The 24,898-nt window shown below is 43.9% G+C and overlaps 1 protein-coding gene across 1 annotated transcript in view; it reads left to right on the forward strand.

Annotated features, from left to right (window-relative positions):
- LOC119338212 (thylakoid membrane protein slr0575-like) overlaps positions 1-14,297 on the forward strand; it is a 41,050-nt gene extending 26,753 nt beyond the window's left edge. Inside the window, exons 8-9 of the mRNA XM_037610515.1 lie at positions 13,939-13,984; positions 14,054-14,297. Coding sequence (XP_037466412.1) covers positions 13,939-13,984; positions 14,054-14,115 — 108 coding nt within the window. The 3' untranslated portion in view covers positions 14,116-14,297. The remainder of the gene's footprint in view (positions 1-13,938; positions 13,985-14,053) is intronic.
- Positions 14,298-24,898: the final 10,601 nt, after the last annotated feature.

Raw genomic sequence — 24,898 nt, forward strand, 5'->3', positions numbered from 1 at the left:
AGGGGGGTCCTGAGGTAAGTAATGGGGAAGACGACAATTGCACATGAGAGCTCATTGCCAATGGTGAGCTGCTCGGGGTCAGGGGTCAGCGCACTGAATAGGATAGCTGCAGAAGGCTTCCGGACCAAGAGGGGGGTCCTGAGGTAGGTAATGGGGAAGACGACAATTGCACATGAGAGCTCATTGCCAATGGTGAGCTGCTCGGGGTCAGGGGTCAGCGCACTGAATAGGTGTAGCCGAGCATTTTTGCAAAGTTAGTGCATAGACCAGAAGCCTCGCCCATCATCGTCAAGCAGCTGTCTTGGCACGCCACGCTCCTCTCCCACGAAGAGCGTCTTGCCCTGGTGCGTCACGTGCTATGTGCCATACCCACCCTCATCTTGGTGGCTCTGGCTAATTCTTAAGCAGATCAACCGAAGTATCTGTGAGTTCCTTTGGCACGGTTGGAAAGAGAGCGGCAATGGCCACGGTCCCGTGCACTGGAACGTGTTTGTCACCCTCTCGAGCTGGGTGGCCTTGGGATCCTGGACCTCCAGCGTTCCGGTGTTGCCCTGCGCATGCGCTGGCTATGGCCTCAGCGGATTGACCCTTCTAGGCCTTGGGTTCATCTTCACCTACCAAGCGACCCGGACGCCTCATCCGTTTTCCAAGCATCCATCACCTGGACTGTTGGCAACGGGCACACTTGTGATTTCTGGACGGATCCATGGATCGATGACAAGGCCATCTCTGATTTGGCACCCTCTCTTCTACCCCTTGTTGCCCGGCGCCGATGCAAGTCTTGTTCGGTGACCGATGGGCTTCAGGGCCGCAGCTGGGTGGCCGACATTCGTGGGCGCGCTCATGCCAGGTGCTACGATCCAGTATGTCCAACTTTGGAGGCTTCTTCGGCCCGTACCCCTTTCTACAGCCTCTCTTGGCGGTCGTCCACCGATGGCTGTTACTTTGCCAAGTCATGCTATGTTCTCTTCACTGGCTCTAAGGTCGCCCCTTTTTGGTGTTTGACTTGGCGTTCCTGGGCTCTTCATTTGGCCTGCCAATATTGACCGCTGCTGAACCTTTACGAGGCTGGCCCGTCATTGCTTGCCGCACAACGACCGTTGCGCCCTTTGCGAGTTCCTTCCCTGGTGCGCGACGGACATTGCCGCTTTTCCTTCTGGCCATCGTATGGGGCTGGCCACGTTGGCAATCCTCACCCAGGGATGGCAATGGGTAGGGTATGGGCGGGTACGACCCTCTTCTACCCAAACCCATATCCAAAAAAGAATTCTATACCCACCCATTTCAATATCCATGGGCACAAAGTGGTACCCATGCCCATACCCATCGGGTATCCTATACCCAATGGGTATCCAATGGGTACAACATATAACTTTGGCATGACAAAAATTAAGATGAGAGAAGGGTCTAAATTTAGGTACTTGGCCATCACAATCTGGTTTGTAGCTGCAACAAAAGTTTGCAATGACGATTGGCAGATAATTAAAGGTCTTAATCTCCATTACAAACTAACATTGAAAACAAATTAAAGTTTGCAAACTTGCAATGCTAAGACTAATTGACCAAACAACATTGCATGATCCCTAATGCACGCCCATGCCTCAATGTTAACAACCAAGTAGAGGCACTTGCTCATTTTAGTCACCAATGGTGACTTCAGATTCACATTCCTCCTACAAAAGAAATAAAAAGTTTAAGAATGTACTCAATAACATCATCTGTACAGGATAAGTTGTAAATGGCAGCACTGTAATGTTACCATAACTTCTCCTTCATCTTCAAGAACAAACTGAATCGCAAATTGATCGGAAGTGACATTATCTAAAGCAAAGTTATTCTACATTTAGTAAGAAGATAATCAAAGTAAATGAGATGTAATTCATAATTCATGACTGGAATAAATGGATTATTACCAAGCAAATCAGCAGGAATCCATGCTTGCATGCATATAAGAGCTTCAGCGGTATTGGGTGACATATTCGTAGCTGACCTCTAACCTCTGTTCTGCCGGTGACGGTGACGAGCCGGTGTTAGGGGATGCCGCAGCACAACCTTACAAAATAGGCAAAAAAAAGAGAACAATCTATGCGTACTGTATGCCACTAAAATTCTACTATCACTCAAGCAAATTTATGCATACTGAATGTGTGTTGTTCTGCTGAAGCAATCTATGCGTACTGTTCTATCACTGAAGCAATCTATGCGTACTGTTCAGGGCTAGAAAAATACTCAACTCTTCCGTCGAACTAGCGTTGCTCTGGTTCTTCACTCGAATTAAACTTGGCTATCTTCCACCTCTGTTAGCCATGGTCGCTAGAGGAGCACCCTTCTTCTCGTGCAGACCTGCAGGTTCACTGGCTGGTGAGGCGGCGTCCCTTCTAGCGAGTGATGGCGGCGAGCGGCCTCTTCCCACGGGCTAGCGAACAGCCCTAGCCGGCGGCAAGGAAGGGCGGCCAGCGCTCGACTAAGCGGCGGCAAAGCAGGATAGGGACGGCATGCGGCGGAATAGGGGATTAGATATTGGACATAGTGTTAGAATAAATCCGAGGCCACCGTCGATCATCCGAGGACCAAGCAATCACACAAGCACGACACCGAGATTTGTTAACGAGGTTCACCGATATGGCTACATCCCCGGGGCCTGACTATGGGCGCTCCTCCCCATGATACCGCTACAATACCGCACTCGGTCGCCCTGGACGCTGGCACATGCCGTCGGCTTTCCCTGCGTTCCGGTGCTATTATGTTGGCATAGGTTACATCGTGTGTCTACCCCTGCTATATATGAGAGGCCTAGGATACAAGTGTCCTACTAGGACACGACTCCATATCCTATCTAAACACAATACAACTACAAGTCCAACTGTAACCTATAGTGTACACAATATTCGACACAACTCTAACAAACTCCACCTTGGCGAATATTCTCCATCACCTTGAATTCATCAATGCGTCAAACTTCCGTGTACATTGGACTTGAGCTTATCCCATGAGCATCGCTGCTACTCCAAAGACTCCATGTGACTCCACCTGCAACTTGTAGTCCCTTCTTTTCTTGACCACGGTCAACACTCGAGCAAAATTAAGTCCCTTGTTACTCTAGTTGTGCTCCCAACTTCCAGAGTACCCGTCCAACGCCATCACACACTGATCACTGACCTGCGTGAAAGTGAACAACTCACATATTGGGTGTCACACATAAGAGTTACCTGAACTCAACATTACCGCTCCTTTCTTGACCGCTTGTCTGAAACATGAAGGAATTTCACCGTTGCTTATAGTTATCCCGAGTCAAATTCGCAGTTGTCTCACCACATGTATGACCACCAGAGCCCTGGCACGTCTCCATGTCCCGTGCGTACCGCACGCCTCGCCGCTATTACCGCGTCAAGCCTCCGCTGTCCCAGTCGAGTCTCAAGGGTTGTGAAACCACACCACTCAACCCCCACTGTAGAGTACCACCGATCATCGCCGACCGATGACGAGTTTCACGCTTCCATCAGACCACTGGGCTCCAGTCCGAACTGCATGTCACTCGCTTTTCCCATCCGCTGAATAGGCTTCGATTCTCTGGATCCTTACACCGTAGCCCCTCAATCCAGCTCCACCTTCAACATGACTTCATGGTAGATGATCAGTCCACCCTCGCGCCCCGTCAACTTCAAGCTCTCAAGTGTGCACCGTCTTGAATCAACCCCGCGCCATAGTTTTGTCGAAGCCACACAAGCACTCAGGCCCGTGCCGCGTGTTTCCACGCCCAGAAGTCGGTCACCATCGGCATCACGCTCCTATGTCGTCGTCGCCAATCCCACCACCGTCTTCTGTACCAACCGACTCGCGTCGATCCGTCAGACTGTCTATAGTCCGACCCAGCCGAACTTGTCCGGCCGCATGACATGCTCCAGACTCCACGAGCCTCGTACGCACATCATTTGTCTTGATTTCCCTTCGACCATCATGCCGAACTAACGCTGTCGCGGACCATCTTCATACACGATCTACGGACAAAACCAAGAACTCTAAAGGAAAAAGCACATAAGCCTTCTTGTGTGCGTACAACAGCAGCTACACCACACGTGACTTTCCAAGCCTTTTCTCTTCTTCTTGAGCAAACATACTTGATCGATCCAATGTGATAGCCATCAAGTCAATGCCCCAGTGACTAAGACAACACCGAGCAACGCCCTTGACCGCAACGAACGACATCCTCTTTTTTTTCAAAACAAATCTCAAGTCTCAGCATGCCACAGCGAGCGCCCCGGCCTACCCTGAGAGCATAGGCCTCTGCTGCTCCCGCGCCTGCTCGGCCAGCCCCCTTCGCGAGCCACGCACGCCTGCGCGCGCTGAACCGCCTAGGGACGCCTGTGTTCACACACGAACACGTCGCCGTGTACCCTCGACGCCGGGGGTGATGCACCGCAGTTCACGTCGAAGGAGACCCGCCGGAAGCGCGGTACGCAAGACAATCCGGCGGGCGCTTTTGTAGACCCGAAACCCCACACGCCCGGGAGGGACCCCGTCAGGGCGCGCGGCGGCTATGGGCTGCCCTAGGTCGGCCTGACCGCCCCTAGGGCCTCGAGGTTCGCCGCCCTGCAAAAGAAGAACGAACGAAGAACGAGGAAGAAGAAGAACTAGGGTTAAGGAGAAAAGATAAAAGATAAAAGTGGTAGATGATTGTTCGATTGTGTGTTGTTCAATCGGCCGTCACCCCTTAGGTATATAAGAGGCGGCTGGACTTCCCGTGCAAGGAAAAGGCTTGGATTCACGTCCAAAACCCTAGTCAAATTCGGATTGGTTTTGTCCGAACTTTCCAAAACTGTTCGGTTTAAACTGGCTGCATCTTGCGGGTCTTTTTTGTGGTGGTAAACGATCTCGGATGGAAACGAGCCCAAAAGCAATCTTGACCGTTTCGACGAGACGAACAACTTTTATGTTGAACGTTTTTTGATCAGAAGTCATCTTGAGGGTCAAATCGGTCGCGCAAAACAGGCTATCCTCGCGCTACCCATCAGACAGGGTGTCTGGTGGGGCGCGCCAGTTTTTTGCCTCCTGACAGGGCTGTATTCCGATGGCTACTTTTGCATACGAACTCGGATTGGAACGATTTTTATATCAAAATCGACCGTTTCGACGAGACGAAGACAATCCATGTAGATAATGTTTCCATTTAAGGTCGTCTTGGGGGCTTAATCAGCCAAACTGTACTTTGAATATAAGATCTTAGTACTTTGAGCATAGTTTCGGCCTTCGAGATGAAATCGGACTGCGATGACCCAAACTTCAAAGATGTTCATATCGACAATACGGAACTCTTTCATGACGATCACTTCTCCATTTGACGCCATCTTAAATAAGTTATTGACCGTGCCAAAATCTGGTGTCAACACATGCCCCCCTGTTTTTCGGCAAAGTTTGTGTGCCGAAAAATAACTTCCGCATGGCTTGTTCTAAGGACGATGTCAACACTCCATCGGCCATTTTGCATATTCTTAAGACGATAAGTATATATCGGCCATTTAGATTAGCAACAAAAGTGAAGCTAATCGAACATATAATGATTTGGTAATACCCTTTCATGATGTAAGAAATTATATTTTATTCATGGATTAAAATAAGCCCATTGAGGGTAACCAACCATACCTGATGAAGAATTCCATGGCATAGGCATCAACGACATTGTTGAAGAAAATGGATAATGTGTGGACCGAAGATGTTGAAACCTTCGGCTTGGTCCTTCGTAGCTTTCACTCTTTTCCTTCTTCACCTTTGTCGCACTCCTTGTAAAGGAAGCTCACACATAATTCTTATTTTGAATATTTACTTTGGGAACCCACGCCATATTTCTCTTTTCAAGTTCTTGTGCATTAAGCTTCCGCAACTCCTTCTTTTGCCAATACGATAAGTCGAGTGGGCATCCCAGCTGCGATTTTATTTGAAGTAATGGCAATTCTTGTTTTACCTTGTGCACTCTCAACTTCTTCTCTTCAGATTTGGCACTTGATTGACTTGCCTCGTTGCCTTTTGTAGCCAATGTCAACACTTTAATTGGCTCTTTTTCATTTGAGATCATATCTGAAGTGGCACTCTTACGACCATCTCTTTTGACACGGTAGATTTGCTCGACCACCTCCTTATTCTTCCTTGTGCACCAGACCGATTCTTTATGATTGAAACGGTCTTTGACGCGTGATTGTTCAAATGTTGATCTCCTTGGAGCTGCATAGTATTGGTGAGATCGTCTAGAATAAGATGGAGAATGTGCCCTTGTATCATACCTGTCCCATGATGAATATGTATCTATATGAGCATAGGGAGGCATCCACGGCATTGGCATTGGCGGCCCAAAATAAGGATATGAATATGTTGCATTAAAATTATCACTTTGCCAATACCAATCCTCATATTTGCGCCTTGGGGGTGATCTTGGTTTCTTTGCATGATTTGGCCGATAAGCATTCTTCTCTTCACTCTTCTTTTGATATTTATCCAATAGTTCAGCGAAGGTGATTTTTGATCTCTTACACTTGCGCTTATTTCGGCCTTTGTTTCCTTTGGTTGTGCTTGCATCAATCATTGGATTTGCTTGCTGCCCCCCAGTCCTTGGCGTCTCCATTGTAGCTTCGATGGAATTCTCGCCCTCAAAATTACGTTCATTATGCTCTTCAACAACTTCTTTACTTGAAAGCTTGACCCCATCACCTGCAGTTTTTACCTCTTTAAATGGATCGGCTTGAAGCAGCCGATGCAAAAACTTTCTGCCATCGAGACCAATCGGAATAGACTGGTCATCTCTTGGTGTCTCAACAAATTTCAATCGTCCTTTTTCAATGGCCGATTTAACTATTTGACGAAACATATTGCAATCCTCAAAATTATGTTTGAACGAATGATGCAACCTACAATACATTCGTCCTTGAACTGTTGGCTTGACATGGTGATCAAGAATTCTTATGTAATTATTTTTCAGCAATAAATCAAATATTTAGTCACACATGCTTGAATTGAAGGTAAACTTCTTGCTTTCTAGCCGATCTTGCTGTGTGAACGGCTTTGAAGATAAGCAAACGAATGGTTCAGATTTAGAATCTTCCCATTCGGCTATACATTGTGTTTTCCACTCTATCTCCGGTGTCTTTGGACAAGATATTATATTAGCATTGGATTTCTCAAAAGAAATTAACCTTGGCTTTAAACTTCCGATACGAAAATATTTAGAACACACATGTCTCAATTGAGACAAAGTGCAAGCCAAGTAAGAAATAAGCAAAGCTACCCAACTAGATATGAACTTTAGATAAAGCAACGGGGAAAGCTTTGGCCACAACAATAAGTCATTATCGGTCTTTATAAATGGTGCAATGGGTTGACCGATATAGTCTATAACAATTTTGTTGCTAACAAGTAAATTACCCTTCTTCATTGGTCTTTCAAAATTACTTATTAGAATTTTTCTTATAGAAGCATCGACAATAAAGTTGCGACCAAATCGGAAGATAGGCAAGTCACTTGCTAGACATACCTCTTCAATTACGTTGGGAGAGCATGATGGTTGTATCACTTGAATAATACTTTGTTCTACTTTTGAATGACTCTCCAATGCCTTGGCATCCTCTTTTTCTTTGATAGATTCGGTACACATACTATTTGATTCGGCTTTTTTAATAACCGAATTAACTTTGTTATCCGAATCACCACTCTTTCTTTCTTTGATTTGCAAGCTTGCTTGTTCTTGTCTAAATTCAGCAAACATTGTAGCTAGTCTATCTTTAAGCTTTTTTCGACCAATTTCAGCCCAATCTTCATCGGATTGCCCCCCAATACTTTGAGACGCTTTCGGCAATGGTGTGTTGCCGAATTTCTGTAATTGTGCAGGGGCAACATGATATGCTACGTTACTAGGTAAAGACACATGCGCTCTGGTAGAATTCTCACTTATTCGGCCATGAGCATGAAGGTGCGGAGCCGAATCACATATCTACAATTGCGTATGGTGCCGAAAAATTCGTAGCATGAGGTGTAGCATACGATGTTTGAGGGTAATTGGCCGAATAACTAGTAGTGGCATGGCCAATTCCCCTATCCACCGGCACGTTTGGATTAACATACTGCAAGTTATTTGCCGATGAATAAAAAGTCGAAACACTTTGTTGCATACTATTGGAAGTTCCTACATGGGGTGTCTCAACATGATTAACCGAACTCCTCATGTTGTTCATCGGCATATAGATTTGTGGGGTTGCCGATGCATGGGAGTTGGGATACATATGTTGCATGTTGCTAAAATTACATGAAGTTGAAGCATGAAGATTATTCTGAATCGGCTGTTGCACATAATTAGATGCATGATTGATAAAACTAGGGCTAGCCGATACAATATGCTCATTAGACGATCTAGCAACAACATATGTATTACTTGCATCTACATAAGTGAATTGGGTATTCATGTTACCTTTGTAGATTGCAAACCCTAGATGACGATCTCTTCGTAGCAAGAACGGGCTGGAGACCGTTCAAAGCTTCGTCCCCAGCGGAGTCGCCAAAAAGTGTGTTCACACACAAACACGTCGCCGTGTACCCTCGACGCCGGGGGTGATGCACCGCAGCTCACTTCGAAGGAGACCCGCCGGAAGCGCGGTACGCAAGACAATCCGGCGGGCGCTTTTGTAGACCCGAAACCCCACACGCCCGGGAGGGACCCCGTCAGGGCGCGCGGCGGCTATGGGCTGCCCTAGGTCGGCCTGACCGCCCCTAGGGCCTCGAGGTTCGCCGCCCTGCAAAAGAAGAACGAACGAAGAACGAGGAAGAAGAAGAACTAGGGTTAAGGAGAAAAGATAAAAGATAAAAGTGGTAGATGATTGTTCGATTGTGTGTTGTTCAATCGGCCGTCACCCCTTAGGTATATAAGAGGCGGCTGGACTTCTCGTGCAAGGAAAAGGCTTGGATTCACGTCCAAAACCCTAGTCAAATTCGGATTGGTTTTGTCCGAACTTTCCAAAACTGTTCGGTTTAAACTGGCTGCATCTTGCGGGTCTTTTTTGTGGTGGTAAACGATCTCGGATGGAAACGAGCCCAAAAGCAATCTTGACCGTTTCGACGAGACGAACAACTTTTATGTTGAACATTTTTTGATCAGAAGTCATCTTGAGGGTCAAATCGGTCGCGCAAAACAGGCTATCCTCGCGCTACTCATCAGACAGGGTGTCTGGTGGGGCGCGCCAGTTTTTTGCCTCCTGATAGGGCTGTATTCCGATGGCTCTAACTTTTGCATACGAACTCGGATTGGAACGATTTTTATATCAAAATCGACCGTTTCGACGAGACGAAGACAATCCATGTAGATAATGTTTCCATTTGAGGTCGTCTTGGGGGCTTAATCAGCCAAACTGTACTCTGAATATAAGATCTTAGTATTTTGAGCATAGTTTCGGCCTTCGAGATGAAATCGGACTGCGATGACCCAAACTTCAAAGATGTTTATATCGACAATACGGAACTCTTTCATGACGATCACTTCTCCATTTGACGCCATCTTAAATAAGTTATTGACCGTGCCAAAATCTGGTGTCAACAGCCTGCCACGTGCGTGCGGTACGCCGCCAAACTCGCCGAGAAGAATCGATCTCGATTGCTTTGTACACGCTGCAAGCGCTTCTGATTGCTATTCCAAAATTCGATTGCTTTGTACACGCTGCAAGCGCTTCTGATTGCTATTCCAAAACGTCGACTCCGAACAGATCTTGTTGCCACCGTTCCGATCCGCCGACAAACTTTCTTTCGTCTTCAACTCGGTTTCAACTCCACAGCTAAAATCTCTCTGCTCTGCTTCCTCTAGATCAACAATCCACTACCTCCAGACAACCTAGCTCATGATACCATTTGTTAGAATAAATCCGAGGCCATCGTAGATCATCCGAGGACCAAGCAATCACACAAGCACGACACCGAGATTTGTTAACGAGGTTCACCGATATGGCTACATCCCCGGGGCCTGACTATGGGCGCTCCTCCCCATGATACCGCTACAATACCGCACTCGGTCGCCTTGGACGCCGGCACATGTCGTTGGCTTCCCCTGCGTTCCGATGCTATTATGTTGGCATAGGTTACATCGTGTGTCTACCCCCGCTATATATGAGAGGCCTAGGATACAAGTGTCCTACTAGGACACGACTCCATATCCTATCTAAACACAATACAACTACAAGTCCAACTGTAACCTATAGTGTACACAATATTCGACACAACTCTAACACATAGAATGTCACTTTTTAAAAAGGAAAAAAAGGAGGAGTTATAAGCAGGGAGATGAAGATGCAGTGCGACGCCTCGGTTGGGAATGAACCGATGAGTAAGTTCACTTGATTGCTTCGTGTTTCGAGGTCGAGGAAAGGGTAAAAGCGAGGAGAATCACGGTTGTGGGCCTGTGGTCCATGGGCCAGTTAAGAGAATTGGACAATTGGCTACTACGTATTTTAGGGATAATAGCCTAAAAGACGTATTTATGGATTATTTTTATTTGTTAATTTTTTAGGGTATTCATTGGGTTACCCATGGGTATAACTTCGTACCCATACCCTACCCATTTATTTTGCGGGTATAGATACCCATTAGCCATGAGTACAAAGTGGTCCAAAGTCTCATCCGTGCCCATTGTTTTCGGTTATAGTACCACGGATACCCATACCCATAGGCAAAACTGCCATCCCTATCCTCACCGCTTGATCCATTTGGCGTCAGCGCAACCGGTGCATATTCCACAACGAGAGCCCCTCCGTCTCGCCGCTCATTGCATCCATCCAAGACGAGGCCGCGTACTGGGCTAGAGCGGGCGCCCACGGTTTAAGATTGATGCTTGAGTAGTCGCTTTGCTTTGTACACGGGCTGAGCAACCTGCCACCAAGGCTCTGGCTTATCTCTGTCTTGCCGTGGGCGCAAGACTACGAGCTGCCATCCCCTTCTTTGTGCTCTGTCTTACCTATGAAGAAATGATACGTCCCTGGTGTATTGGCGAAGAAAAATATATATATTTAGATTGTGCTCTCGCATGTACCTACATTTGGATGTGTGTATTTTTCATGGGGCATTTACATATGTGCCCTAACTCGAACTCACTACTCAAATTTACCCCTAACATTTTTATGTGCTCAAATTTGCCCCTAAAATGCATTTTAGGTCGCCAGAATGCCATTCCATCTGGTCAAAGTTGTTTGCCCAAAAGTTTGAAAATTTATAACAAATTGATATGAACTCAACTGAATGCGAAATAAGATATCAGAATGTTCATAAAAACATCACCTATATGCGCATGTCATTTATGTTCATGACAAAAGCACTCTTTAAAGCTTTTAGGGTTTATAACATTATAAAACTATTTAGGTGAATGCAGATAAATGCACGTCTAGGCGATGAAAGCTTTAAATTTGCTTTCTTCTGAGTTCATATGAATTTGCATTCTTCTGAGTTCATATGAATTTGCTTTAAATTTTCAAAGTTTCCATCAAACAACTTTGACCAGATAGAAGGGCATTCTGGCAACCTAAAATGCATTTTAGGGGCAAATTTGAGCACATAAAAAAGTTAGGGGTAAATCTGAATGGGCGCAAATTAGGGGTATAAATGTAAATGCCCATTTTTCTTACAAGGTAATGGCCCTCGTACGATTAACAAAAGCATGCCGAAATATGCGAGATCACATCTTGAATCTAGGAGATTAAAGGTGAGTATTTTGATCCAAACCATCAATAAGTTAAATCACCCTTTAGAACTTCAAAGACTACTTTCAGTCTCCACCTCGGATCTACACACGACTTTTCTAAAGGGGTGTACTAAAATACATCATGGCTCATGCATTGCCCTTCCCGGACGACACAGGAGCGACCCAAACCCTAGCATCCACCACCTCTCCTTTCTCCCCCCTCCTTGCCACCATCAAGGGAGTCTGCCGACTATTGCGCATCTTCCGGTGAAGGTGGCGGCAAGGATCTGCTGCCTCGCGCCGGTGTGAGTGGCTCTGGAAGCCAGGGTAACGGCCTTGGGTGGAGATGGCCTTCCCTTCCGCCCGCTTCGGCGGTGTGAGGGCGACGAGGTCTCGTTGCAGCGACAGGTGGCTTCTTCTTCCTCCCGGCCCCTTCCCCTGATGGCGGTCTCCTCTCGCCGATCTGGTCGTTGGCCTGTTAGATCGGGCTGTCGAGGATGGGGTCGTGGAAGTCTTGGAATGGGGGAAACACCTGGTCGATTTCACGTCGACCTCGATGCTGGCGGTGCTCCGGTGCGTTCTCCCTCTTGAGAGTGGGTCAAACTACCAAGTCCGCCCCCTCCTCCTTCTTTCGGACGAAAGTCTTGGCCTTTTGACCGGATGGTGGAGGCGTCCTGGTGTGTTTGGTCTTTCCTGGAGGCGGCATTCAAGGGGTGGTCGGGGGATGTGGTCCTCGTGCGTGGTGATTGGTGGCGGTGGCGGTGCTCGGCCCTCCTGGTTACCGGGGTTGGTGGTGGCGAGTTTGTCCTTCCGCATCTTTCAGCGGCTCCTTGCCTTGTTTGCTTGTGAGTTGCTGGCCGGTGGTGGGCGCCCACGTGTGTGGTACGGTCTGGATGAAGGGGAGATACGGCAGTTGCCTGAGGCGGCGGGCGGCGGAGTCGACGTTCTTCAAGCAGTCTGGTTTTTCATGTCCACGGCAATTGCTGTTGTCTGGATACTATGGTTCTGCTGTTCTGGCTGCACGAGATCTTCGGCGGCTTCATGGTAGTTTCCCATGGTGCTCTACTCGCTGCTGCTTCTGGTCGTATTGAGATATGCATGTAATCTTTGAGATTTTGAAAGTCTTTGTTTTTGTAATTCAACATTGTTGTATCCTAGCCGGTTGTTGGCTTCATTAATTTGAAGTCGGGCTTTCATGCATTTTCTCTAAAAATACACATCCAAAAAATTGACAAAAATCTTACATGAGATTTTTAGCAATTCTAATTATTGCGATGATGCCAATTTCCTTTAGCAAACACTAGCAAAAAGGTCCGTGCGTTGTAACGGGAGAAAAAAATCCTCTCATATCTCTAGCTTGGTTATTTGGACAAACTGTGGATGGCCGATTCATATGTTACGAGATTGAATCCTTCCATCGGCAATTTTATATTTTGCTAGCTCTCCGGACCTAGGCCTCGATGCGCCGCCAAGTGGGCTTTCTTCGTTGGGCCAGAACGGGTGGTAAGTAACGAAACCAAATAGCGTGCGTGAAATTAATTGAAGCAGAACTAAACTAAGCGGGACGAAACCAAGAATATCACCTCCCTTTAATAATAGATATAGATATAGATATAGATATAGATGCCAAATCATGGCAAAAACTAATGCCATCCTCACCGCAACTATAGTTGCCATGAAAAATATTCAAGTTGTTGCCATGCTAAAAAATCTGACGGTTCGTTTTGTAGTTGCGTCCAAAATTAAATTAGTAACCGTGTATACGTGCATGCACATACAGCTTGATAGTAGTAATAGTATCTTCAAGATTGATCGCAATTAATATTAATTCCAAGATTTATTGTGTTTAATGAATTAATTTTGTTTCAAATTATGATCAATGCAATTATCATGTTTCCAAATTATAGATGATGTGATGGATACATCATTGAAGCAACGTGATACAGTGGACATAGGTAGTTGGATGGCACATATCATTTGGATTCATCACTCGTGCTTTTATAAGTAGTAGGTGTATATATGCAAATACTCCCTCCGTTTCTAGATATAAGTATTTTTAAACATTTTAAATGGACTACAACATACGGATGTGTGTAGACATATTTTAAAGTGTAGATTCACTCATTTTGCTCCGTATGTAGTCATTTGTTGGAATCTATTTGTTGGAATCTTTAAAAAGACATATATGTGAAAACGGAGGGAGCTTATGAGTACTGAGCCTTGCAAACTTTTTTCTTACGCAGGCAAAATTCACCTCCTTTTTCGGTCCTGGAATTAAGGCTGAAATTGGTGAGTTGTGCTCGTTATTGTCTAGTACCCTATATCATTCACTATCTTACCATTGTTCCGATGACCCAGGAAAAGGTGGTGACGATCTATATGAAGTGCGTCTTATCTCGGAGACCACAGAGGAAGAGTGACAGCGTTTGCAATCCTATTCTCTGCTAATATACAACAAAATGATATTTATTTCTTTTCCCCACTAATTATTATATATATATATGTATATATATATATATTATATCTAAGATATTTTCCCCAGTGGTAGTTATCCTATATGTCTCATATACTATCATGTGGTACTATATATACTACTTTATCATTTTAAATATATTCATTTATTATATCTAAGATATTTTAAAGCAAGTTACATGAAAAAAATTACATATGAGCCCATAGTTTTTGTTATATTTGTGAAATACGTACATATTTATACGTAAAAAAAGGCATACTCAAAACATGGTATATACTATCTAAAAATTAATATATATACTACCTAATCATTGTTATATACTACATACTACACGTACATACTTTGTTACCACCACTTGCGTTTTGCGTTTTGTATGTTGTATGTAGTATCCGTCGAAATAGAGAGTATGTACGTGTAGTATGTAGTATATAACAATGATTAGGTAGTATATATACTAATTTTTAGGTATCACCACTTGCGTTTTGCGTTTTGTATGTTGTATGTAGTATCCGTCGAAATAGAGAGTATGTACGTGTAGTATGTAGTATATAACAATGATTAGGTAGTATATATACTAATTTTTAGGTAGTATGTATCATTTTTGAGTATGCTTTTTTTACGTATAAATATGTACGTATTTCATAAATATAACAAAAACTATGGGCTCATGCGCAATTTTTTCATGTAACTTGTTTTGAAATATCTTAGATATAGTATATAAACATATTGCTTTTGAGCTTTGTATGTAGTTCCAAATCTAGCATCGTATGCTTCACGCAAAGCATACAAAAAAATAATTTTGCTTTTGAGCTTTGTATGTAGTTCCAAATCTAGAATCGTATGCTTCATGCAAAGCATACAAAAAAGGCTATTGTAATAAAGATGTAAATTGACTTGATTGGCTAGCATTGGGCATTGTTAAACCTCATGTATTTGTACCTGTATTCCTGTACAGTAGAGCGTCAGAGAGTGTGTGTGCGCAGTTTTCAGAGTCAGCACATACGATCACCTCCTCCAGGCATGGCCCGGCCACGATCACCATCTGCCCCTCTCCTGTATAAGTGTACCTTTACTAAGTGTACCTTTACTGATCAATGCAATGCGTGTCCGATCTTCTCTCCCTCAAACATGATATCAGACGCGGAGGAAACCAACCCTTTCGCGCCTATCCGCCCTTCTCCTTTCGCAGCCATGGGCACCAATCCTCTTACCTCTCCCAACTCCTTCGATGACGATGCTCCCTCGCCGGTCGGCGTCCTCCACACTGCCCTGGCGAGCGCCCCTCTTGCGCCGCCGGTTGCTCCCGCACTGGTGCTGGCCCCCGGTGCTTTTCCCACCTCCGTGCTCCAGACCATTGACATTCGTCACCATGTCCCCATTACCCTGGACAGGCACGTCGGCAACTACGCGCACTGGCGTTGGTTCTTCTTCACCATCGTCAGCATGTTTGGTGTCCTCGACCACCTCGTCACCCTTGTTGCTCCCCGTCGCTGCGATCCCGAGTGGGTTATGGTTGACCACTGTATCGTGCACTGGCTCTATGCCATGATCTTGCCCGAACTGCTCGATGCGGTCATGCAGTTGGACGACACCGCCGACATCCTTTGGGCCGCCATTGAGGAGATTTTCCGCGCCAATCAACTCTTCCGCGCCGTGTACATCGACGTGGAGTACCATGTCGTGGTCCAGGGCGACGTGACGGTGATGCAGTACTTCGCGCGCCTGAAGACCTTCACCGACCAGCTTCGCGACCTCGGACAACCAGTCGGTGACAAGCAGCAGCTCTTCCACATGTTGCGCGGGCTCGGGCGTCAATATCACGGTGCCATTCCGCACCTCACAGCGCGCGATCCACTCCCACTCTTCTCCAGGCGCGCTCGTTTCTCCTGCTGGAGGAACACCGTGCAGAGCAGTTTGCTTGCCTTTAGTCTGCCCATGCGCTCATCGCTGCACGCCCACAAGCCTCTCCGCAGCTCCGCCTGCTCCCGCTGATGGGACCGCGGGGCGTGGACGCGGACGCAACCGTCGCCGTGGTCGTGGCAACGGGGGGCGTCGTCCTCCTCTTCTCCAGCACCGCCCCTGCCACGTCCGGCTCCCCTACCAGGTCAGCCCCCGGTGCCAACTCTTGGACCGGCATGGTGCAGGCCCGGCCCATGCCGTGGCGTGCGCCCGGTGCCGGCGTGCTTGGTCCCCATCAACAATATTTTCTTTTGCGAACTTTTGAAGAAGTTGAAAAATCTGTGGACATTTAGTCATTTAATTTGGATTTTAGCCTTATCAGCCCAGTAATTCGACATTAGTTGGGAGAGCTACGTGCTCTCACTCAACTGTGGCTCTCATGTACCCTGCTCTAGCCTCCACTTCTGGCAACCCTTTGGCTCCTTCTCCCCTGTTTTGACATCCCATGCTCGCCACCGAGACTCCGAGAGGCCAAAATCACTGTTCTGACATTTGTGCCAATCTTTAGAATGATTTGGCCCTGTTTTGATTTCTTCTTCTTCTTCTTCTTTTTCTGGATTTGACATTTTTTCTACCCCTGTTGTCTGTGGCGGTAGGGTAACACTGCCTACGGCCACATGGCAGTAGGTACTTGGTCAATGTGTCTGTGCCGTCATGGCGCTCGTTGACGTGGATAAACGACCACTGCTAGGGATTGCGGCGGTAGCCTGTTTTACCTTACTGCCAGGCTCGATGGCTGTAGGCCCCCGAGAGGTAAGTGGTCGACGGGGCGGTGTGGGGTCTACCCACCCACCCACCCATTCTCTCGAGCAAGCTCTCCCCCGTTTCTCCCGAACAGAGAGGAGGTGACTCTTTCCTTTGCAATCCCCCCTTTGATCTCCCTCGTTTAGGCATCATTTTGGTCGATTTGTCCTCCCCAACGTAGAGCAAGGTATTCTTCATCCTTCCCTCCAATTATTTTGTATCAAATCTTTGTATTTTGGATGCATTTTATACCACTAGGTGAACCCTAGTTTCTCTTGTTTGGAAGTTTGTCATGTTAAAGTTGTTTAGTATGGATATTAGGTATCGAATGTGTGGATGAATGAATGGATAGATTGTATGGATATGTTGGAATAGTTTTTTTAAGGACTGTGCTAACTTCCAGACGTACGGGAATTTAGCAACAAATCCGAACGGCACCTTCAATTCAATACTACTAGCACATATGCCCGTGCGTTGTAACGGAAGACAAAATCAATATGTATTCAAATGTAATTAGCATTTTATGGACAAAATATAACGGCTCATGAACAATTTAATGTTTACAAAGATCTATGGACGCACATTGTCACAAAATAACTTATATATCGATTTGCACTTGCACTTGAATGTGTTAAAGTAAACCTATACTTTCACATCATATGCAAATTAAAAATATAACTGATTATCTTTGATCCAACGCACATACCTTAAAAAATAGATTCTTAGTTGAAAGCACTTCCTAGATTTCAAACAAGTGTCAAACTCTATGGTTCACAACAATGTTCCTCAATTGTCAACACACCCCGGGTATTGCTTAAAGTCGACCTTAGGCTCCTGCAGGAGACAAAAAAATATATTGGTTTTTCCACAAACAAATGAATTCGATAGTCTGTGATTTGTATTTCAACAATGTTCATTATTCTGGAGCAAAATAATTACTGAATGGATAAAACTAACAACATTCAAATACCAATCATATAGTTACTACCACAGAAATCTTGACCAGATTGTCAAGCAAAAGTCCATGTTGAGAATTACAAAAGCAAGGGAACTTCAAGGCTATTCATGATCTGATCATAAAGAATTTAGTACTCATGTTGTACAATGGGATACCTCAGATGGATCATGGGCGTTGAAATCCTACTTTCCATTTTTTGGAAAATATTCTCTGTAATTGAAAGCGATACATGCATGTAAGTCTAAAAATTGTACGGCATAGGGACCATGGAATCAATTGTATATTGAGCAATTTTGCAATAGAGAGCACAAAGGAGATTCTGATCTTACACGCAAAAAAAAAAGATATTCTGGTCTAGAGAAATATTAGAGAAGAGATAACAAATAGTCAGTTCAATTTGCAAGAATTTTATAAATATGCTGATCATCTTTCTATCTACCTATTGCATAGGGAAGTACTAAGGACCTCCATAAATCAGCATCAGTAGCACTAGCAATCAGCTGCAGTAGCACAGAATCAGCGTCATGAAGTGATGCACAGTAAGCCATGCTTTCCATCATCACGCACGCACGAGCCAAGTAAGCACGCAACACACGACATGTGGAGCAAACAAAAAAAGCACACTGAGCACACGGTGACCTTGAGTGTCGGCATAGGGCGTGGAGGAAGAAGGAGAGGGTGGGGGTGGCTGGATACGATCCACCGGATGGAGAAGGGCGCGGAATTCGTTGGTAGGTACCAACTCGCTTGAGATCGGAGGACAGCGACACGGACTGTTAGCCATTCATGTCACGGCCGGACGCAGCCTCGCTTGGGCGTGACTTATGTGATCGATCCATCATATTCTTGCATGGTATGACCAGGACGAAGTCCTCGACGTACCATCCGAGAAGCATCTGATACCTAGAGATGATTCTGTCGTTGCTTGGGCTTGCCGTAGAACGGCATCGCTGCTGCAGATTCATGTTGGATGATCTAGTGGTGTTCCCTTAGTCTGCCTCATCCGTGTCCTCCACGACGGATCAGGCAAGGTGTACTGGATGTTGCAGCGGCAGCTAGGTTTTGACGGGGAAAGTAGTATGGCTATGTATAGTGTAGACGACGGAGGGAGCGAGATTGCATCACGGTAAGGTGAATTCCTTCATGATACACGGTCATGGGTGGCTGTTGCCGTGCCGTACCTGTATTTTTATATATAGAAGGAGTATCTCATATCTTGCATGATAAGAAATTATGGCCACGTACTGTTGTGCAACTTGGTCCTATTTTTTTCTAGGGATACTAGGTAAATGCGTGTGCGTTGCAACGGGGCATAATATTCTAGTGGTTTAACAATAATCACGAGACACTACTTCTCTTCTTATTTTCCATCCACTGCCTTCATGTCTTCGCCTACCTAATTCAAATTTATCATCTTTGTCAATGGCGTATCCGGCTCACAATCCCCCTTTCTCCACTCCATTTCAAACACACACAATATTTTCCTTGGATATTCGTTTCTTATATCTTCTATCATTGTGCATCCAATCTAATCATGCCCCGTATTACCGAAGGATCATATGCATTATATTTGCCACCACAACGGAGGAAAATAATGTCATGGAATCCAATCAAACCAGTATTGCAAACCAAGTTCCAATGGCTTTAAGTTAACTGCATAATTGATATTTTTTCATTATCCATTTTTTTAATCATGTCAGAATAATTATTTTGATCTTACATTTTTTGAACAAGGTACAGACGCCGCATACATACGCACATACATTCACGGATTCACCCCTATGAACACACGCACGCACACCCTTCCTCCCACTAAATACGCATTTGAACGGCCTGAAATAAATTCAGGAAATGATGAGTACCAGGGTCAAAGTCTAGGACTTGAACCTAGTGGACCGAAGATACCATTGTCCTCTTAACCATCCAACCACATGCTGATTTGCATTTGAACTAACTATGTTTAGTAGACTCTATTATTTTCAAGAGAACAAAAATATTTAAGAAGTGGCATGGTGTTAACATAGAAAGTATGACAAAGCCAGAAAAGATTTAAGAGATATTACCAAAATCATGTAATGAATGTAGATTCGCTCCGGGAAAAAATAGGAATATAGAAAGTATGACAAAGTCAGAAAAGTTATACATGGTGTTAACATAAGCATTATTAGTCGTCTATTACTCCCATTATCGCGGCAACCACATAATCCAATGTTTGTGAGGATGGCACAATATTTTCAAGTTTCTTACCAGTGAAGATGTTGGCTTGACCTCTCTTCTCAGTTACATGTTACTTGCATATTTGCTGGATATAATCTACTGGGAAGAAAACAAAAAAGCTACTTGATGGTTATCCAAAAATACAATGGTAGTCTCAAATTGCATCGGTGTTCTCATCACTCATCAAATCCACGTAGGGATCCATTGTCGTGCCAAACAACAACAAAGCACTGCTCGACTCTCTCTCTCCTCTCTCTCTCCCTCCCTCATATGCACAGCAATAAGAAATAGCCAAAACAACATCCGTGCATCATACTATATCTCATCTCGTCTCTCTCTCTCTCTCTCTCTCTAGGATCAATCTCTTCCACTTCCTAAACTATCTTATCAGTGAGTAGCTTGATAGAGGCAAAGGTGTCCCGTCTTTCGATGAGATGGTGATTATCGTTTCGGAGGAGTAGACTTTGACGATCCGACTACGTATGTGCGAGGACGTTGCGCCTTAGCAATCGCTAAACCAACTCCGAGAGGTTATTGACCACGCCGGAGCACGATCAACCAGACCACGAGGGTCTATTTCCTGCGAGCAAACGAAGAACAAGAAAGAAACTGAGATTGCAATCTGGATATTGCGAATATAAGATGAAAGCTTTATTGATCAAGGTGGGGTTCTGTGACGTCTTGGTCTGGTCGTTGAACACAAACGAAGTACACGAAGTTGCAGCTATGGTGAACTTTTAATCTAATCAAAACCCAGTCTAAACGGTGCCCTAAGAGTTGTATATATGGAGGAAGAGGGGGGAGGGAATTTCGTGGCCCTTGGTGGAGGGGTCCGAAGCCAACTCTATCTCTTGTTTCCCCACACATACGGACTCTAAAAATAGCCTATACTTATGTATTTCGAAATTACATGGGCCTGGCCCAATAATAAGGTGACGCATCATCTAGAATAGCCTCGGGACGAAATTTATGAAGTGGCATCTTGTATATTTCATCCAAGGCTTCATGCACTCATTATAGTGGCTTCAAAGTCCTGAAATCATCACTTGTAACTCCGTTCTTGTTCCCCTTGCGCATGCCATCAGCTCCATGCTTGTTCTTGCTCCAATGTGCATCCTTCTCAAAGCTATGCCCTTCATTTGTAAGCAAAACAAATGTATCCAATTTAGGCAGCATCATATTCTCATGAACATTAGAATCATTACCAAGAAACGAAAATACCTGATAATTTAATTGGAGTGTGCGAGCTCTAGTAATTGGTCTAGTATATGTAGCAGTAGGGGCTGTGGGTGTAACAATGGTATTGATGTCCTCATCATCCTCCCCTTCTTGAAATGAAGTCGTCCTCGACGGAGGCTCATCTTCCTCACCCGAATAAGGCTTCAAATCTGCAATGTTAAAAGTGGGACTAACCATAAAATTTGCAGGCAGCTCAAGTTTATATGCATTATCATATATTTTCTGCAGCACCTTAAAAGAACCATCAGCACATGGCATTAGCTTTGATTTGCGCAAATCAGGAAATCTATCCTTACGCAAATGTAACCAAACAAGATCTCCAGGTGCAAATACAACATGTTTTCTACCCTTATCTTCAGCAAGTTTATATTTAGCATTCATACGCTAGCGGGTCAAATTTGAACTGCAACTGCCTCGTAGTTTGCTCTTTAGTTTTTTCTAAAAATCATTTTTAAGTACAATAATATCTATTTAAACAGAGAAACATCAAAAGTTTTCCAATATTCAACCACTAGCTAGGAACGGTCATGCTCGCAGTTTTGACCGCATTTTGAAACGTGCATAAAAAAATAAAAATAAAATCCAAAAATTGGAAAACCTTCACATTGTGTCATTATATGTGACTAAGTTTCCAGGAAAAATAATAAACTTGTAATACAGTAAATTTTTTTAAAAATGTTCTCAGAAATGAGCTATCATGCGTGAAGATTCATGGCTTTCAAGCCAAATGATCAATCTTATGGCCACATTCATGGCATAGTTTGTTCAAATGATCTCATATTGTGCACAAGGGTGCATATTGAAATTCCAAACAATGTTGCCTAAGGGAGTTTTTATTTTCTTTGCACGGAAAATTCATTTTCCATTTTTCGAGTGCCCGAAATGAGGTTTTTTTGAAGGAATTACCAAATAAATCTTCTAAAAATGGATCAAATCAATTTTATAAGATACTAGGCCATGTTTAATGCACAATTGACCAAACGATTGGGTGTCAAAAGCCTTGATCCACCTCTGGTGAAAAAGACAAATTTCCGCCGATTTAGTAGGAAGCGGGTCAAATTTGAACTGTAGCTGCCTCATAGTTTGCTCTTTATTTTTTTCAAAAATCATTTATAGGTACATAAGTATATATTTAATCATGGAAACATCAAAAGGTTTCCAAGAATCAACAACTAGCTAGGAACGGTCAAGCCTGCCGTTTTGACCGCATTTTGAAACGGGCATAAAAAATTCAAAAAAATCAAAAAATTGGAAAACCTTCGCATTGTGTCATCATATGTGACCAAGTTTCGAGGAAAAATATTAAACTTGTAATAAGGAAATTATTTTAAATAAGTGTTCTCAGAATGATCTATCATGCGTGAAGATTCATGGCTTTCAAGCCAAATGATCAATCTTATGGCCACATTCATGGCATAGTTTGTTCAAATGATCTCATATTGTGCACCAAGGTGCATCTTGAAATTCCAAACAATGTTTCCTAAGGGAGTTTTCATTTTCTTTGCACGAAAAATTCATTTTCCATTTTTCAAGTGCCCGAAATGAGATTTTTTTGTGAAGGAACTTGGATTATGCTGAAATTTGGTGTAGGGGTTTTCTATAGTCAGGTAATGTCCTGTTAAATTTTCAGCAATTATAAAGCAACATAAAATGTAGTTGCTTCACAAACTGAAAATATTACCAGAAACAAAGATTCGATGGTGACCTCACATGTATTGTTAGATAGTGGTAAACTTTTGTGTAGAGCTATGACTTTGGCATATAGAATATGTGGCAAAAATTTAACTCATTACGATATTCCTATCTTGTACTTCCTTCACAAAGCTTCTAGGTGAATAGAAACTTTGGAAATTTGCCGAGGAAGATTTACTAGGAAAATAGAGCTGAATATTGGCATGTGGAAATGATTTGGGTATGTAAGATTGACCAAAAAGTTTGAGGGCAATAGGAGTGGTATAGATAGCACTTGCTTTTGCAATGTGCCAATCTGGACAGAAAATAAAAATTGAAGTTGGGCTCACATAGATGATTTGATTGAGCTGCAATTTGGAGGAGGGTGATAATTTGGGCATATGAAGCCACTATCTAACTTTCATGCCATTTGGATGTGCATGGATAGTACTTCCTTCACAATGCTTCTAGGTGGACAAAAACTTTCGAAATTTGCCGAGGAAGATTTACTGGGCAAATGGAGCTGAATTTTGTCATGAGGCATTGGTTTGGATAGGAAAGAGGGCCCAAATTTTTTGAGGGCAATCAAGAATATATAAATAGCACTTCCTTCACAAAGTGTTTTTCTGAACAGAATAGGAAAATGAATATTTTTGAATTATTTTTGAACTAGGCAAGGAAGGTTATTTACATATTTGACGAAGATATGACCCAAAGAATTTATGAGATTTTTTGGGAATTTTGGGAATGACAGAAATATAGGTTGCTTCACAACCTAGGGCAAAAACTGACACATGAAAATGACACATAGGCAAAACTGATGAGGTGGCGCCTAGTCATAGCAACCCACCACAATTTACAAGGTTATGACCATCTATATTGGTCATGATCAGCTAAAAATAAGGCAACAGACTAGTGCTATCTGCTTTATGACCATTTCGTGTAAGGAAATTACGACCTTTCTGACCAAAATGGTCGTTATAGTTTAGGGTTTGGATCCCCCCGAATAGCTTTTGACCAATTGGTCTCAAATGGTCATAGATTTATGACCAATTCTTCCAGGGTCACTGATAGAAGGTCACTACTTGACATATTTCTTGTAGTGAATGTTTTCCTTAGTTAACTCATGCATTTTTAAGATCAATTCAACACGTTGTTTAGCATCAAAATTAACCTTCTCCAAAGATGGAAGAGGCAATAAATCAATAGGTGCACGAGGTAGGAAACCATACACAATGTCAAAAGGGCACATCTTAGTAGTAGAATGCAATGAACGATTATAAGCAAATTCAATATGAGGCAAACATTCCTCCCACATTTTCTTATTATTCTTCAAAACAACCCTAAGCATAGTAGACAATGTTCTATTGACTATTCAGTTTGTCCATCAGTTTGGGGGTGACAAGTAGTACTAAAAAGTAGCTTAATCCCCAACTTAGCCCATAAACATCTCCAAAAGTGGCTAAGAAATTTAGTATCATGATCTGAAACAATAGTATTCGGGACACCATGCAAGCGAACAATTTCACGAAAGAACAAAGCAGCAACATTAACAACATCATCGCTTTTATGACATGGTATAAAGTGTGGCATTTTCGAGAATCTATCCACGACAACAAATATGCTATCCTTCCCCTTCTTTGTTCGAGGTAAACCTAAAACAAAGTCCATAGATATATCCTCCCAAGGAACACTAGGTACAGGCAAAGGCATATATAAACCATGAGGATTGAGTCATGACTTAGCTTTTTGACATGTAGTGCACCGAGCAATAAAACGCTCAACATCCCGTCTCATCTTTGGCCAAAAGAAATGTGTAGCAAGTACGTCCTCCGTATTCTTCACGCCAGTGTCCCATTAATCCTCCTCCATGCGTCTCCTGCAACAAAAAAGACGAACAGAGCTAGCTGGAATGCATATGTTAGCCCAGAACACAAATCCA

This window comes from Triticum dicoccoides, chromosome 7B (genome assembly GCF_002162155.2).
Source record: "Triticum dicoccoides isolate Atlit2015 ecotype Zavitan chromosome 7B, WEW_v2.0, whole genome shotgun sequence".
NCBI classification, from domain to species: domain Eukaryota; kingdom Viridiplantae; phylum Streptophyta; class Magnoliopsida; order Poales; family Poaceae; genus Triticum; species Triticum dicoccoides.